Source organism: Telmatherina bonti (assembly GCF_933228915.1).
Source record: "Telmatherina bonti genome assembly, chromosome: 7".
NCBI classification, from domain to species: Eukaryota; Metazoa; Chordata; class Actinopteri; order Atheriniformes; family Telmatherinidae; genus Telmatherina; species Telmatherina bonti.
This window is the reverse complement of record NC_136625.1, coordinates 33,258,863-33,277,753: the sequence shown is the minus strand read 5'-3', so window position 1 is coordinate 33,277,753 and position 18,891 is coordinate 33,258,863. Positions and strand designations below refer to the sequence as shown.

The window sequence follows — 18,891 nt, the reverse complement described above, 5'->3', positions numbered from 1 at the left end:
CGACCTCCTCGCCGGACACTGGGGACGGAGGAGAAGGAGCGACCTCCTCGCCGGACACTGGAGACGGGGGAGAAGGAGCGACCTCCTCGCCGGACACTGGAGACGGAGGAGAAGGAGCGACCTCCTCGCCGGACACTGGGGACGGGGGAGAAGGAGCGACCTCCTCGCCGGACACTGGGGACGGGGGAGAAGGAGCGACCTCCTCGCCGGACACTGGAGACGGGGGAGAAGGAGCGACCTCCTCGCCGGACACTGGAGGCGGAGGAGAAGGAGCGACCTCCTCGCCGGACACTGGAGACGGGGGAGAAGGAGCGACCTCCTCGCCGGACACTGGGGACGGAGGAGAAGGAGCGACCTCCTCGCCGGACACTGGGGACGGAGGAGAAGGAGCGACCTCCTCGCCGGACACTGGAGACGGAGGAGAAGGAGCGACCTCCTCGCCGGACACTGGAGACGGAGGAGAAGGAGCGACCTCCTCGCCGGACACTGGAGACGGAGGAGAAGGAGCGACCTCCTCGCCGGACACTGGAGACGGGGGAGAAGGAGCGACCTCCTCGCCGGACACTGGAGACGGGGGAGAAGGAGCGACCTCCTCGCCGGACACTGGAGACGGAGGAGAAGGAGCGACCTCCTCGCCGGACACTGGAGACGGGGGAGAAGGAGCGACCTCCTCGCCGGACACTGGAGACGGGGGAGAAGGAGCGACCTCCTCGCCGGACACTGGAGGCGGAGGAGAAGGAGCGACCTCCTCGCCGGACACTGGAGACGGGGGAGAAGGAGCGACCTCCTCGCCGGACACTGGGGACGGAGGAGAAGGAGCGACCTCCTCGCCGGACACTGGGGACGGAGGAGAAGGAGCGACCTCCTCGCCGGACACTGGAGGCGGAGGAGAAGGAGCGACCTCCTCGCCGGACACTGGAGACGGAGGAGAAGGAGCGACCTCCTCGCCGGACACTGGAGGCGGAGGAGAAGGAGCGACCTCCTCGCCGGACACTGGAGACGGAGGAGAAGGAGCGACCTCCTCGCCGGACACTGGAGACGGGGGAGAAGGAGCGACCTCCTCGCCGGACACTGGAGACGGGGGAGAAGGAGCGACCTCCTCGCCGGACACTGGAGACGGGGGAGAAGGCGCGACCTCCTCGCCGGACACTGGAGACGGAGGAGAAGGAGCGACCTCCTCGCCGGGAACTCTGGACAGAGGAAGAGCGCCCCAACCTGGGACCCCCTCGGGAACACGGGACAGAGGAGGAGCATCCCAACCTGGGACCCCCAGATCGTAGTTGAGATTAAAATCCGATTAATCACACAAAATATAAAAAAGTTACCGCTTGACTGCGTCTTCTTACCTGCACACTCACACACACAGACAGCTCATTGCAGCGACCAAACACCAACCTGTCTAGAAAAAATATTTTCACTTTAACAGTTTATTTTATGCAGGAAACGATTTAAAGCAACCAGACATAATTCAGCAAAAAACACATTTTCAGCAGAAAATTGGTTCTGCAGAAACACAAACAGACACACAACACATCTTCAAGGACATAAAAAGCACCTAAAGCATTTAAACAGTCTTGGTGTTGTTGTAGTCCTAACGTGACATGGAATTTTCCTCCAGGCTTTGGTCAGCAGCACATAAAAGGAAGATCTTTGTCCATAAAAGTTCTTATAATATAGTAGTGGCAGAAGTCTATTTGTTACTGATGTGGGGTGGGGTTCGGGCATCAAGGCAGCTAACGCCACAGATGGGCACCTTTTGAACTGGTGAAAGTATAATTTGATCCCATGGGTCAGTACAAAATTCTGAAATGACAGTGCATGTGACAGGGACAGAGCAGAACAATGATTAGTCCTGCTACGGAGCCTGTGGTTAGCTACACAAAACACTGCAGAAACAAAACCAACCTGAGCAGACATAAGACATGAGATAAAACATCTTCACTGTAAAGATACAAGAACAATATGAGAAACTGCAGACAAGTCACAATGAACTATGGGTATTTAATCATCCTACCATCATTGTAGCTGCGCCTTGTGTCATTTCCTGCAGCAGGACAGAAAAACCTGCAGGTAGACATCATTCTGTTAACAGCCCAGCACCCAAAGTACTGAAAAATTCACCTCATTAGAGGAAAGCACATCAAAACCTACGCAAGATCTCCTCTGTTCTTGATCCTTATTATAGAAACCGGAGCCATGCCCACCTCATGTAGTCGTGACAACAGCATCACCAGCATTATATCTGACTGTAATTAGAATTAATTCCAGGTTTTTCCCCAAGAAATAACAACCATAGAGCAAACAAACAGAAATAATACTATTTTTCTGTGTTGTTGCACCTGGAACACCAACTACCTGGTCATGGTGTCACCTGTTCCCGACTGCTTTGAACTCTGAGAAGCTGGAGCGCACCAGTCGCAGTTTTCCCACTCACCGTTGTGATCTGTACGGCCAAACCAAGGGGCTCTCTGAAGTTTCCTCTCAGATATACAAGGCTCATCTTGGCTTGGTTCTGATCAGTCTGTCTTCACGTCTTCAATGAGTCATAACCATTATGCCGTATGGTGTGTGTGACTTATCCCTTAAATGTTTCCAGAGTCTGGACTGACCTGGGGAAACAAGCTGCGCCTCGGAACATCTTACTGAGCTGAAGATGTTGGAGCTCATTTACTACCTGGGCATTTTGTTACTTTTTGCTTTCCAATTCAGTTCAGCTTTATTTGTATAGCGCCACTTCACAACAGTGTTGTCACAAAGCACTTTACATACACATCATTTCAAGTCAATTCATACATATCCTCTAATAGAAACCAACTGATTACATTGAGTCATGACTTCGATCCAATCTCCCATCCTGAGCTGCACGCGGCAACAGTGGGAATGACTGACATCAAGAATCTTTTGAAATTGAGTACTTGCATCTCATGATCTCAATGATGGCACTAAAAACTTGTTGGGCTGAATGAAGTTGCTAAAATATTAATTATTTTAGTACACTTTGTGGCATTCCTTTTTTTTTTTTTTTTTTTTTGACATGCACTGATGTCCTCTTGACCAAGCCACTTGTTAGAGTCAGATTTATTATTTTACATATTATAATTTAATTTAAAGAAAAGGTAAAAATATTTTAAAGGATTTTGAGCTCTGAAAGTTTATATTTGCTAAAATGTATAATTTTACATTTCTTAAGTCACCATACGTCACTGAAAGCTGCTAATTAGTCAGATTGAAGCCTGAGACGTTAGAAGCAACATAGTGTGATCCTGTTCATATTTTGTTATTTTTTCTTCTTAAAACCAGAAGAAAGCAGAACTGGTCTACTCAGGTTTCAAGTTTAAGTTGCTAGACTTACTTCCAAGTGGTGGTAAAGAAGAAAAACGACGTGCCACCACACCACCCATGCAAAGGATCTTGATGGGATTTTATTCCGGTTTATAAAGGATTAATACGGACAATAATCAGATAACATGACAAATTATTTAGTCCCTTTTTTTTTAAACTCTTAGTTAAAATGTTATTAAAATGTTAATAAAATGTGTGAAACTCAAGGATCACTTGAGTTTCTTCCACAATTGAAATCACATCTTTCAGCCAAGTTTAAGATATTAAAGAAGGCTTTAGATATTGTGTGAAATTCAAGGTTTTTTGTGATTTTAATGAAACAAACTGTTTTTTTTTTGTTTTTGTTTTTTAAGCATGTGTTTACTTTTTCCATTTGCAGCAAAACATGAATGTGGATCAGATTTGTATTAAAAAATCTGCAGTATGCGTCTTTTGAAATTAATAAACTGGGGAGCTTTTAGTTCTGTGCATTAAGTGCATCTTCATACTAAAACGAGTGCATCTTGCTTTAGTTCTGTAGTCTTACTAGCAATAAACAAGCCTGTTTTCCCCTCCTGTAAATGGATTCATTTCATGTTCCTGTATTTCACTGTGGTTTTTTTTTAGTCAGTAGAAGCAGATTTCCATTTGGTTTTTTTTTTTTAACCGTCCTTGTCCTCGGTTTCTGTCCTTGTCTTTCTGCTGATTCTCCCACAGGTCTGGCCCAGTGTGCAGAACTGTGCTGGCAGCTCCGAGGACAGGCGGGCCGGAGGCAGGTCCCAGGGGCGAAAGTGGCCTTGCAGCACAACATTGGCCTGGGAGGAGCTGTGGTTGTCACACTTTACAAGATGGGCTTCCCACAGCAGTCTAGGTGACAGATATGCTTCATTTATTTATTACCACTTGGTCAAATGATTATTTAATGGCCTTCAAGTGTTTGTTGTCTGAAAGGCCTTGTTTACACGCGCTGTTTACATGCATCGTCAGTGATCTGATTAGAAGCGGACAGCTCTGAGCAACGATGTGAACAAACATGTGATGCATGGAGAACACACAGATCCAAGCCATGTTTGGAGGCAGTCTGGGCCCTGTTCATGTTAGTCTGACTGCAGATTTTTCTTAATTTTCCTTACAGAAAGGGGCCACTTCATGTAACTCTGCAGCTGAACTAAACAAAATGCTGAAATATAATTTAATCTTTCACTTTCTTCATAAATTAATTATTTAACCATTTAAGTGACAAAGTATGACTGTGTGGACTCTATAGTATGTTCATTTCATTATATGTAATAATGTTATTTAGGTCACTGACATTTTTTTTGGTAATTTATAAAGACATGGGTGGACATAATGTCCTGTTTGTTTCCTACAGCTGGCTGTGTTTAATGTAGCTTACATGAGCATTTGTATTTAGAGCGTGGAAGTGATATCAGGTCAGATGGCACTGGACAGGGATGTGAATAAACAATTTAATGTGCATGATTTGCAAACACTCCATGTTTATAAGAAGTAAATTAACAAAAGGCTTCTTGGGGTTAGACTTTAAAGAAGCATGACGTAACTTCGTCCGACCATAACGTTTTATGGTCGGACGTAACTTTCCGACCATAAAACTTCACGAAGATATATATATATATATATATATATATATATATATATATATATATGTGTGTGTATGTGTGTATATGTGTATGTGTGTATATATATATATATATATATATATATATATATATATATATATATATATATGTGTATGTGTATATGTGTGTATGTGTATGTATATATATATATATATATATATATATATATATATATATATATATATATATATATATATATATATATGTGTGTATGTGTATATATATATATATATATATATATATGTGTGTATGTGTGTATGTATATATATATATATATATATAATATAGACAAAACAAGAGTCATTGTAAGATCGTCTTTTGCTGGTTGGGGAGAGTGAACAGGTTAGGAAAGATGCTAGATGTATGCTGAATAAGCCGTCTATAGGAGGCGCTTGATGGGGAAAAGCCTTGGCACTGCTGATTACTAGGGGTGGGAGAAAAAATTGTTTGACATAAAAATTGGGAATTTTGGTTTTTCAATTTTTAAATTGATTATTTTGGTGATAAATTGTTGTTTTTTTTTTGTTTCAGTTTTAAATGTTTATGTTTCGATGCCAGATGGAAAGAAGTTACAACTTTTCTCCAGCAGGGGGCGAAATGTCTCTTTTTCCACCGTCTAATAACATGATGTTATATCTTGGAAAACACGTAAACAGAAGACGGAGAATGGCGGACAACCTGTACAAATGGGCAGAGATAAAACCTCCTCCATCACATTTTAAGTTAAAAGTGTGGACACATTTTGGATTTTTTTGCTTTAAAGGGAAAAGCAGAGCTGAACACATCAAAAGCTGTTTATAAACTCTGTAATACACATGTGATGTACTGACAACCGACATTACTGCCTACCTAGCCAGACGCCATCCTGAGGTAAATACGTAGCTAATAGCCAAGCGTACAGCAGCGGAAAGCCAACAGAAACTCAAACCAGCACTTTTATATGCAGTTCAAGCTTCTTAAACAAGAGTATGAGTTTGAACAGCTGCTTCAGATATATTGCTGCTGAATAAATTTTAAAAACTGACACACAGTTGATTTTTTTTTTTTTTTGGAAATCTGGCTCGTGATATAATCTGTGAACTTGGTCATCGTGCAATTTTTTCACATGCTCTGCTGTTTAAAACGCAAAGTAAAATTCACCAAAACCGAGAAATCACAATTTAAATTGAATCGGCACTCAAAGAATTGTGAAAACTGATTACAGTTCATTAAGGTGGAACTATTATGTGCATTTCAGGCTAATTTATTTTAATTTCTGAGACCAGAAGGGCTGAGATTGATCGAGTTATTGTCACAAATGGCTTTATATCCGACCCTCTCCGTAGGCTGTCAGATCAGCCTGCGGGCAAAACGAGTGGATTGAGACTCTTCCGCATTAAGCCCCGCCTCCCGCCACCGCGCTACATCGGGAGCGCGCACCGCACCTGCTTTTGCTGTCATTGTAACATCTCATAAACAGAAGGATTAGGCTAATATGAACTCAATAAAAAAACAAAATACCATGTCAACACATAGCATACAGCCCTACATGTTGGAACCTGAATCAGACCCTGAAAACGAAGTGGAAAACAGCAACCCACAGCAACGAATGCAGCAGGATGTCTCTCTTTGGTAAACTCACCAGCCATCGTTGGAAATAACTTTATCCCACGTTTTCCACCCGCCTGATGTATTTGTACATGCCCTTGTTAACCAGTAGAAGGTAACCAATCACCGAACCTTATCCCCCAGGATGTCACAAGGATTTCCAAGTAGAAAAAACTCTCTAAAACGACGCATTTTTCGTCGCCATGGAAACCGAACGGAGAGCGTGCTGGAACTCAAACTCAAACATGCGTTTAGGTGATAAAAAAAAACAGTGCCGTTCACATGTCTGATGAGGATTCAACACTGTAACACTGTAGAAAGCTCAGAAAACTCCAAATACCATCATAGGACCCCTTTAAACTCCCATAAACAAGAAGCACGAGGATTTCTGTTATTGATACCTTCAGTGTGTTTGGAAAAATCTGAATGATTTGATTACCAAACATTCACTTTGATGCGGTGTGAACAGGGCCCGTAAGGCGGAAATCTGCAGCTGAGGAATAAACCAGAGGAAAAAAGTTGTATCCTTTAATTGGTTTGTCTAAAAGTTTACCTTCTTTTTCCAGTAGTGCGTGCTTTAAATCTGCATAACGCAGGGTAAAAAAACCCCCAAAAACATCCAGTACCAGACGCAGTATGAACACCACATGAGGCAGAGGAGCCTTAACGCCATCATTATGCATTTACCCACAATGCAATACTACGTTAAAAGCAGGAAAACCTTTTGGTAGTCCTCTTCCTGTATTTGGTCCGCTTGAAACGGACCGAGACCTGCGTTTGTAGGCAAACCGAATCCGCTTCTTTGATCCGAATCAGAATTTGTTTCATACATTTACATTTCGCCAAATGAAGCAAACTTTCCAGGCAAACCGACTCGGATTTGAATCAGAAAGTAAATGATAAAATGTAAAGAAAAAGTAAAGAAAAAAGTAGTACGTAGGGTTTCGCTCAAGCTCAATCAAGTAAAAGTAAAATGTGGTGCAGTAAAACTACACTTTTATTATTTTACTAGTACTTTTATTTTCTTCAAAAACTTGAGTAAAAATAATTTGTTACATTGATACTTTATATCTTTTTCACTTTATTACTTACTTTAGGATTATTTTTCAGTGTGCTGTCGTTGTATTTTAGGTCGGTGTAAGTCAGCGTGCCTACGGCGCATGATTCAGGACAAGACTGAACTAGTTTTACGGAAACAACCTTACACAACCAGAAAGCATTGCACTGAGTTCGTATTACTTCCCTCCAAAGGTTCCTCGTAGGTGCAGCCGCCAGCAGCTCAGGCAGTAGTGTGGAGGACTTTAAAGCTTACCCCATCTTTAAAGAGATTGAAAGACATCTAGAGCAGGTAAGTTTCTCGTTTGACTCCCACTTATTTCCTCCTAATTTGCTTGTGATCTGAATGAAGTGTCGTATTTATGCATCCAGTTATGTGTTCATCCTTAGACTTCTGTTTTTCTTCATAGCTCAGTGTTACTTTACATAAACATAAACAGGGGTGAGGTGTTTTAAATTCTTTCCTTTACTCTTGCCAAAACCTTTTCTCTCTCTCTCACTTCATGAATTTTAAAACGGCAAAGTCAAAACCCAAAGAAGACATTTCAGTGTTTTCCTGCAGGTTACCTGCAGGCCTGTGGAGTGGGCAGGAATTAAAAACACTTCACAATATGTTAAGCTATTTCTTTTATTTGAAACATTCATGAACATCCAGCATACAAGTCTCTAAGAGCATATCATAAGCTCGCGAGCAAAAGTTGAGGACAAGTTGTAGAAAACGTCTCAGTTCAGTAACCATAAAAGATAGAAACTTGCTTTTTTTCCTCCTCTTAATCGGGAGACTCCGGGCTTTCAGACGGTAGTTCTGACATCACTGTAGCCCATTCATAAGTGATACAGTGTTGTGTCAAAATAGATGTTCCAATCAGAGCCTTTGTTTTTGGGGCATGACACGTTTTTGTCCAATCAGAGCCGATGATGCCTCAGGAAACGCCTCCAAACAGTGTCAATCACTCTGCATCGGTGTCATTAGCAGTCGGATAGCTTCCTTCTGTATTTACAAGGCCGATAAATGATGAAAACAACAGCTTTTACACACGCATACCATGCGTAATTGCTCAAACAAACATTTGCATTACTCAAGTAGTTTATTTCAACATGAACGACACGACGGCGTCGTAACAGATGTATAACTTGGTAACAGATACAGTGTGTGCAGCTGACAGTGATTTCGGAAAGCTTCAGTCCCCTTCAGTACCTTTAGTCATGCTTCAAAATTATAATACTCTTTATTTCAAGCAAAGGAGCCTCATTTACATAGCAGTTTGATATATCAATTTAAAATAATAAAAAACAAGGTATAGGACATTATGGAGCATTGAAAGGTGGTGTTTATTAGCATTTAAACAAAGAAAAAGTCAGGCAAAGTTTATTTCTCGAAAATACCCTTGGTCCCCAGAGGGTTAAATTTCCACAATATAAAATCCATGTACTTAAAATCGTAACACTAAAAGAGGTTTGTGCGCCAAGTTTGTTTTCCAGTGAGTGTTGGAGTTTATTTGTACACTGTGCTGAAATGCAGATGGTACAAAGTAAAGAATAAATGAAAATAATCTACACTAAACTGTGGCTGACGGGTACTCTAGTTACCCATCTGTGTTGTAAAGGTTGTAGTTACATTTTAAAACTTTAATTGGTTGGCAACGTCGTTTCTTTGCAAATAGTCTTAACTTGATGCAGTAAAATGAAAACAGACTTGGAGTTGGTCTCATGCAGATTCAGAACAACACTTCCACTTTTCCCTGTAGTTTCACTCTGCTCGTTTTCTTGTGTTTTTTTTTTTAGCAGTGCAGTACATTTAGACAGACGTGATTTTGATCACACTCGTACACGTCAGGCTTTTCACTCAACAGCGAGGAACTTCAGAATTAGATTTGCTAGAGTGAGCAGGATCTGTTTATCTATACCTACTGCATGCCGAGAAATACTTCATGGAATTTAAAAATCCTGTTTATTTCTTGCAGGATGGAGAGACGCTTGTCAAGAAGATCGGTGGGGTGTTTGCTTTTAATGTGACGGATGGTCCTAATGGGAAGGAGGCAACTTGGGTTGTGGATGCAAAACATGGCAAAGGCTCCGTGTCCTGTAACTCAGGTATGTATCCAAACAGATGTTTACTCATACGATCACAGTCAGATTAAAGACTTTATTATTAATTAAAGGCTTGTGTTTAGTTCTAGGTTTACATGGTGCCCCACCATTTGATTCAGTTACGATTCAGGGCTTTATGAATTGATTAATAAACAGTTTTCAGGATTTTTAATGGAGCTTCTTCACCATTCAGTTGTTTTTTCCCTTTTCTCCATGGCTACTTTAATACGACTCTATACTCCGATCTCTTTCTAATAATTCAAGTAATTCACCTTCACTATCTTATATGTCAAATCATATGTAAATCCAATAAACTCTCGAACAAACTCTTCATATTATGATCAAATTTTCCATGTAATTTACAGGAAAATGTGTTAGCAGTAGTTGGGAGCAACAACCAGCAGCTTTTTTCTACTCCTCTAACCTGGGCTGAAACAGCGCTGCTGTCACATGCTGGGAGTCACTGTTGTGTTTTATTTTGGCTTTGAACAACTTGCATATAGAATAAGTTTAGTCTCTTCTCGTGTCTATAAAAACCAAAATGTTTCCAAGTGTTGGCCTACAATAGCTGCAAGTCAAGCCGCCTTCTTGGTGTCTCTGTTTAGTTTGCTACCGGCGCGTGTGATCGTTATGTTCCTGCCACACTTTGCAGCAGAGTTTCTGCCTTTAAATCATTAAGAAAAATAATTGTTTTTTTAACATTTATGAATTAATTAAATCGGCGTGTGTGTCACGTTGCGATGACTCAATTGAATATTGAATCAGCCCACATCTGTTAGATTCTGTTTGTAAAGATGCACTACAGAACTTTTGCAGAATCTCTCAGTGACAAACGCACACATCGATGGTAAAGCTGCGTTTATACTCGCACAACGCCTGAGTACAAGTAGGGCTGGCTTGTCTGATGCTGGTGGAAAAACACTTTTGGACGTGAGCGTAGGGATACAGCGTTGTGTTGCGGTTTCTCTTCTGGGTCTGAAGAAGGCGGTACGGCTGGTTTCTGCTACACCAGATGGAGTTCTTTTGAGGGTTCACTTCAGTTCCGACAGGCATTTCCATGGTGGAGTGTCTTCAACAGCTCGTGCAAGCAAACAAAGAAATACATATTTTGTGTGTTGTTTTTTTTTAAAAATAATAGTGGTTATCGCACAGAAATGTGGTCACAAACCGGTCAATCCCAACAGAACAGTGCATAACTGTGCTTGTCAGACAGAGCGCACGGTGGTGAGACCACTGACCTTACGCAGATGCTGTGGAAATGTTCCAGATTAATATGTCCATAGTTGTCTCATATGTCTCAGCTTTCTTTAGAGATTATATGATTATACATGATGATTATAAATACAGGGGTATGGATGTGTAATTACAGACAGGAGGCAGAACACAAGCCTTTCTTGTATTTTATTTTCGTCTGATTGGATCCCGATCAGCTGCAGCCGACAACTGTTGCTGTTCTTCCCTTGACGACCATTTCCTTATTTCAGTGAAGATGATGATGATGATGATGATGAAGAGGGTAACAGTTTTTTCTGAGCTCATTCTGTTTTTTTGTTGTCAAAGAGAAACATGATCCAAAAAAAGGTGGAGAAATTTTAGCTAATAAACATTCTCTCTCATTGAAAGAAAAAAACAACTTTTCACTATCCGCAGATACACACACACACACACACACACACAGTAACATGTACACACAAACAGAGCAAGTTTCATAAATTTCCGCGTGACTCTATTCCATTTGGTAGGCTCTCTGGTGAGTCAAGGGGAATCTTAGCCATTATTTTTCAGCCCTCTTCTGCTTTCTGAAATGGAAAACAAATGGTCAAGGACATCCTTAAATGCTGGTTTATATCTATTTTTCCAGGATATGGCCTTTAAAATGCTTGTTGTTGTTTTTTGGGCTTTTAATGGCATTACCTGCAAAATGGCATTACCTGAAACCGGGGTTATTAGTTTAACCCTTTAAAAACTGCAACAGAAATGGCCCATCTATGCCTGCGTTCACGTACGTCATATTTCTATGATCTGTATCTGTGATTTAAACTAAAAGGTTGCAATGGGCAATAATTAATGTACAAGAGTTTAAATTATGCCTTAGATATAAAAAAATACACAAACAATAGGAACATTGAAATGGTACAATGGTACAAGTACAAATTCAGTAATGGTGTGGGGTGGCCGTACAGCACTCCATGTGCTCGCCAGAGGTAGCCTGACTGCCATTAGGTACCGAGATGAGATCCTCAGACCCCTTGTGGCACCATATGCTGGTGTGGTTGGCCCTGGGTTCCTCCTAATGCAAGACAATACTAGACCTCATGTGGCTGGAGTGTGTCAGCAGTTCCTGCAACATGAAGGCATTAATGTTAAGGACTGGCCCGCCCGTTCCCCAGACCTGAATCCAACTGAGCACATCCGGGACATCATGTCTCGCTCCATCCACCAACGCCAAGTTGCACCACAGACTGTCCAGGAGTTGGTGGATGCTTTAGTCCAGGTCTGGGAGGAGATCCCCCAGGAGAACATCCACCGCCTCATCAGGAGCATGCCCAGGCGTTGTAGGGAGGTCATACAGGCACGCAGAGGCCACATTAAACTTTTCATGCTCTTACACTAATGTCTACTGAGCTAAAAACTACGAATATTAGGTTAAAAACAAATAAAAAACTGCTTAGTCGCTAAAGAACTGTGGTAAAAAGGAGCAACTAACTATGCTGAAACTACTGACAAACTGTGGGAAAAAACAACCAAAAAATAAATGGTGAAACTATTTCAAATACACTGGAAACAATGGTAAAATATTCTCTCTGTGTATATGTCAACAGTGCGTCTCCTACAAATCCTTAGAACCACTGTATGTTTATATCTCTGCTCTGCACTGCATGTAGCGTTACATGATGATGCCATCCACTTGTTACATCTTAAAAGGCAAAACTCTTCTTACAGCTAAAAAAAAACAACTTCTTAGCTATTTTAGGCTTTTAAGGGCTGGATTGTTTATTTTTAAATGGTGTAACATACAAGAAACAGATGTGTTATGGTAAGTAGGTAAGCTAATGTTAGCTCTTTGCTAATTATTTATATTGTGAATCCAATTGCAGCCTTCATTTTAGCATGCTTTGTTTCACATGAAGACTTCTGTTCCACAAAAAGAAGGAAAAAAATAAAATAAAAGACAGCAGATCTTAACCAGCAACGTTCTCTTTGTTTCCGGCTTGTTTGCTTCTTTTCATTGGTTCCCAGTCACTTCCAGTGATGACGTCTTTAAAGCAGCTGACTTATGATGTGGTCACAAAGGTCATACTCACTTAAAAGCGGACATATACAAAATCCCTCTTGATATTATCCCTTTTGACATCAAAGACAATGAGCACCACCCCCCCACCTCACAAACAGATCTTTCTGAGCAGTAAAGATCTGCTTTAGCCATTCAAAATGAGCAGCTGCCTCACGTTTCCCCGTTGCTTGTTTCATCAGTCGCAGTTAAATCACTGCATCTGCAGCGTCAGGACTGTTGTGACTATGATGTCGTCCACTGGCTTTTCTCACACTGCTCAGGTCTGTTGTGAAAATAGCATAATTCCTGCTTCACAGCTGTTTTCATGTAAATGGAATAACTAAAGAGACACTGACTGAATTGCAGCTTCTTAAATGTGTGTTACTGCAACACAACAGGGAACCACTTTTACACCAGGCGTCGATATCAAGGGGGCAAGCAGCAGGAAGGGGGTTACATAACATTACTCTGAGCAGATATGATTTCTGTTATATTGTAGCTCATTTACCAATATTTTCTTACCAATAATCTTTAATTTGTTCTTCTAAATTTTCACTTCAGAAGTATTTTTAATGGAAATCCTCCAATAGATTCATAAACAGGTTCAGAGACCGTGAAATTGTTGTTTTTTTCCTTTTAAAGTGATGGACATCACTTTGCAAATTGAAGCGACATGTCAGCGTCCACTGTGCAGATAAATAAAAGTACTAGACTTACATGCCATGAACAAACAAACACAGACCATGTGAGACAGATGGGGAAACATGGAAACCAGAATTATTAAATAATAATAAATGTGCATGTAAACTTGAATAAGGCGATACACATGGTTTATAAATGAAAACAGTGAGTTTTACAAATCCCAAAACAACTTATCCAGATCTGTGATATGTTCAGAGAATATAAACCAAGCAGAGCTCTTAGATCCAAAGACTCGGGTCAGCTAGTCCAGACCAGAGTCCAGACCAGAGTCCAGACCAGAGTCCAGTCCAAACCAGACTAAACATGGAGAAGCAGCATTTAGCTGTTACACTGCAAACAAGTGGAACAAAGTATCAGATTAAACTTTAACCAAATGCAAACACTTTAAACCAGTGTTTTGTTTATCATTGCGCCTGAAATCTGCACACAACTTTAAAGGTGGAGTATGTAAGATTTTCAATAATTAAAAAAAAAAATTAACTAAAAAATAACTACAATCATAATTAGATAGTTTTTTTTTTTTTAACATGTAGGTTCCAGTCTGTCCATATTTGATGTGTTATTAAATTACAAGTTTAATTAATGACAAAGACCCGTCTTAAATGTTTGCCTACCAGTAAAAAAAAAAAGTGCTTTTTGTCATTTGTCATTAATTAAACTTGTAATTTAATAATGCATCAAATATGGACAGACTGGAACCTACATGTTCAAAAAAACTAATTATGATTGTAGTTATTTTATTTAATTTATTTTGAAAATATTGAAAATCTCACATACTCTACCTTTAAACTTATCTTGTTTTCAGGTATTTTAATTTCATTGATGAGTTTATTGTGATTTTTTTCCTTTAATGTTTTTTCTTTGCACCATATGTAATGCTGATAATGTTTTATGTGAAGCACTTTGAATTGTTTTGGAAATGAAATATGCTTTACAGATAAACTTGCGTTGCCTCATGAAATCAGTTGGAAATGGGTAAAATGCAGACCCTCATTTCCAAATTAGGATTAATAAAGTAAAACTTTTTAAAAAATTATTATTTTTAACATGTTCTGAAGATAAATAAAGCCTGCATTAAGTTATTAAACAGTCTTTCACAATTTCACACTTATATTAAAGCTTAATCAAGGCGCATTCAGAGGCCACAATCCTGTGGGATTTCCATCTGTCCCTTCCCCTTACTCAGGGTAATAATTCATTGCACAGATCTTCATAGGCTGTTGGAGCCATTTAATTGGGTCAGGTGTTTTGAAGCAGGAAAACTGAAACCTGCAGGACAGTGTCCCTTGAGGACAGACTTTGGACACCTCTGGCTTAAACTGTAGCTTCTATGATTGTTGGTGACTTCACTTCTCTTGTGTTGCTGTCACCGTTTATTTATTTATTTATTGCTAGTTGCATTTCAGTTCCCCCTGGCCATGTCCAGTTCCAGTCAAATGTTTGGACACATTTCCACTTTGGATTTAATGAAAAAGTCTGTCCAGACCTTTGGCTGTTGATGTATCAGACATCTACTCGGTGTTGTTGATATTTTCTTGGAGCAGCTTGAGTTAAAAAAAATTTCTTTGGAAAATTATTTTCTTACAAGTTGGGCAATATAACAATTAATGATACTGAATATTTTTTTAAGTGTTGCTACAATTTTGTTGTTTTTAGGTATGAGTACTGAAATACTATTAAAGATATTTTCAGTATTTCCACCTCTGGTCTGTAACTTTGTTGTCAATATTGCCTGACCACAAGTTCTTAAGTTATTCTCTTCATTTTCTAAATATACGTACACATTGAAAAATATTTCTTAAAATAATTGACATGGTTGTAATTTGCACCAACAGATAGATTTTGACATTTGGGAATTCGATTGGTAATGCTGCGTAAACATAGCAGGAATAATTTTTGCTCTAAATATCACAGCAGTTTCCAGATTGTTGCTTTCATAACAGGAAATGTTGAAATATATGTTTATATTCATATCTCACTGCATGTTTGTATACATGAAAACACTGATCTGTGCCTTTTATAGCTTCATATTTGGAGCATTTCTGGAACTAACGAGGTCACTTTTTGTGTGTCGGTAGTACGTACAATATGAAAAAATGTAATTTTTTTAAAAACAAAAGCAAATATTTTTATGCTTTATGAAAAAAAAACTAAACTTTTTCATAAAAGCAAAAATGTCCATCGTTCTTTATGTGTGTAAATTGATCTGTTTTAATGTGAAAATGCAGTGGTAGGGGTTGTAATAAATCAGTTATTTATGGATTGTCTTCTAGGTGAAACCGCAGACTGCATTTTCTCCATTGGTGATGATGATTTACCAAATCTGATGACTGGAAAGGCTAGCCTTCAAAAGGTAAATATTGATTATATCTACTATTGTTTGAAAGTTTTCATATATATTTTATTCTTTTTGCATTAAAATATGTTTCCTTGTTGGTATCAAGGAAGTATTATTCAATTCAATTTAATTCAACATAATGTAGTCAACAGTACCTCAAAAGAAACTCATCTGATATGACTTTATAAGTGGACTTCTTACTTGTTGTGATGGTGCAACAACATACTGCCAAGCATTATCCTGAGATTTAGATACTGCACTTAGCAACTTTGGTGATGCTCAGTGCTTCACTTAATAGCAACAATTTTTCTTCAGCGTATAGCATCACACGCTAGCAACTGCATGCCAACACACTGGGCGTTTTGAACGTGCGCACTATGGCAGATTCAGCAAACAGAAGTAAGAATACATTGTCATGGAAGGGAGAAAAGTGACAGCAAGAGATAAGTCAACATCACAGATTTTTACTCGCTTGAGAGAGTTAAGAGAAGAGATAGGGTTAGTTCAGTAGTGGGGCTTCAAAGGAGATATTATATTGAGGGCGTCCACCTTTTTGCTGCCATCTCACGGCTTTATAAATATATATTATGGACATTTTATTGCTGAGAGTGGCTTTGATCTCTGGACCCAAGCTGAGATAAATATGGTTTACGTTCAGATTCCATTTAAATCCAAGTACAGTGTAATCGTTAAACGCAACACCCAGAGATGAAGCAACAGGAGAGGGAGTTTTAAGTCTTGATGGGGTCACATCTGAACCTGTCTTGAGTAATATTTAGCTTTTTATTTCTCACTAAGCAACTTCTCTCCCACAGTCTTTTGCAGAATATCGAGTATGCTGGATATTTAGCCACTAATCATATCTTTCAAGTGTTCAGAGTCTTGAGATGTGATGATTGGACTCCACTTTGCCCCCAAAGCCATGAAAACTTGTCTTAAAGGTGTGAAGTATAAAATTGAAGGATTAGCTTTGCTGCTGAAAGCAAACCTGACAAAGCAAGTAGTTCTTTTCACAGAGGACAGTTCGACTAGTCAGTCCAAATCATCGGACTGCTGTTTTAATTTAGGATGAAGTTTTGGTTCAGGTTTGTTGTTGTTGATCTTTGATAGTTGTAGTTTTAAGGATTGCATGATTAAGAACAGATCTGTTTAAGGGCACATTCACATCAGCCTTTTTGATTCAAATCCGACTTTGTTTGCTTGGAAAGTCCGCTTTGTTTGGGGAAATGTGAACGCGCCAAACAAATTCTGATCCAGACCAAAGAAGCGGACTCGGTCTGCTTACAAACGAAGGTCTCGGCCCGTTTCAAGCGGACCAAATACAGGAAGCGGACTACAAAAAAAGTCACTTCCTGCATTTGACGTAGCTGTGGGTAAATACCAAGTGATCACGTTAAGAGTCCTCGTTTGTTGTTCATACTGCGTCCGTTGTTGCAGTGTATTTCTGCAGGATATTTAAAAAATTCTTAAATAAAATATTTATAAATACACTATATCAATATTTTATATATTTTAATAAATGTAAACTGAATTTACATTTACACCATTTCATTCCATTTCCATTCCTTCCAAAATCCCACATTTTGACGTGAATTGAACCCCGCCTGTAACGAGCCAAATCATAAACACGAATGACAAAGTGCTTCATGTTTTCTCTTAACCAAAAATATTTTGCGGTGGTTAGGGGGTACTTAGCTGAAAAAAATGTTTTAAAAGGGATACTGTGTTGCAAAAAGGTTGAGAACTGCTGTTCAATGCAATGTGATGTGTCACCGAATTATCCTTTTGGGGTATAAATTGATAAAGTAAAGTGAAGGATCAATTTAACATATTAGATTCTCTAAAGCCGTTTTCATGCACACACTCTTCTGGTAACATTAATACAACTAAACACTCTGGCTTTATGTGTGAAGGCATCACTGCAGTACCATTTTCTGTGAAGGTTGCAACGGCCGTCCCAGAAGGTCAGACTTGGTAACATCTACACATCACAGCAAAATCCAGTGATCTTTGAGTGATTTTCAGCAGGCCTTATCTGTACTTGCAATTTAATTTATTTAGTCTGAATTGAAGAAAAGGATCAGTTATGCCATGTTAGTTTATGCTTCCCATTAAACATGTATTTGGCTGAATCACCAAATAGAACAAAATTATGAACGTGATTGAATAAAACTGGACATTTTCTCTGATAAAATCCTGAGATTGAGTCATTTACCATCACACCAGCTTTTTTAGATAAAGATACACAGTGCACAATATAAGAGAAAAGAAATAAAGTAAAATGCAGAAGGGTCTGTTTATTTGATTTATTCTTTTTTTTTTATTGCACCAGACGTATTAAATTTCATGTGTTTGTGTGTGAACGTGCACAGCAGACAAACTTCTGTCTGTTTTGCTGCAGGATTTTGGGGCAGCCCACCCATCTGCTGTGTCATAAAAATGTTTTTTGTTTTCACCGAGTGATGTCTGTTGTCTGGCGCTGACTAAATACCCGTGTCTGTCTGATTAATGCCGTTTAATGGGAATTTTTGAAGCCATCTGAAACTAAAACCTCTGATTTCCCACAAGCTGAACCGTGCTGACTTTAAACTTTAAACATTTTGCCAGCAATGTGCACAATTGACTAAGGCCAAATTAATTAATTAATTAAGCATCATTATTGCAATAAATGCTATAAAAAAAATACAATGATCAAAGTGTAAAATTTGAAATAAATTTTGATTTAGCATGTTTAAAATATACAGTTTGTTTCATCATTTATATTATTTTTACTTTCAATTTGACTTGATTATTTTCCCCCTTATTTTATCATATAATTGTGATGAAGTAATTGTATCATGAACTTATAAATGTTAGTTTTCCACATTTCTTTCATTTTATCC

The 18,891-nt window shown here is 39.4% G+C and overlaps 1 protein-coding gene across 1 annotated transcript in view; it reads left to right on the top strand.

The window, feature by feature from the left end:
- scp2a (sterol carrier protein 2a) overlaps nucleotides 1-18,891 on the top strand; it is a 34,606-nt gene that overhangs the window by 12,015 nt on the left and 3,700 nt on the right. The window contains exons 12-15 of the mRNA XM_079243966.1: nucleotides 4,039-4,192; nucleotides 7,800-7,896; nucleotides 9,569-9,698; nucleotides 15,945-16,024. Of these exons, the coding sequence (XP_079100092.1) occupies nucleotides 4,039-4,192; nucleotides 7,800-7,896; nucleotides 9,569-9,698; nucleotides 15,945-16,024 (461 nt within the window). The remainder of the gene's footprint in view (nucleotides 1-4,038; nucleotides 4,193-7,799; nucleotides 7,897-9,568; nucleotides 9,699-15,944; nucleotides 16,025-18,891) is intronic.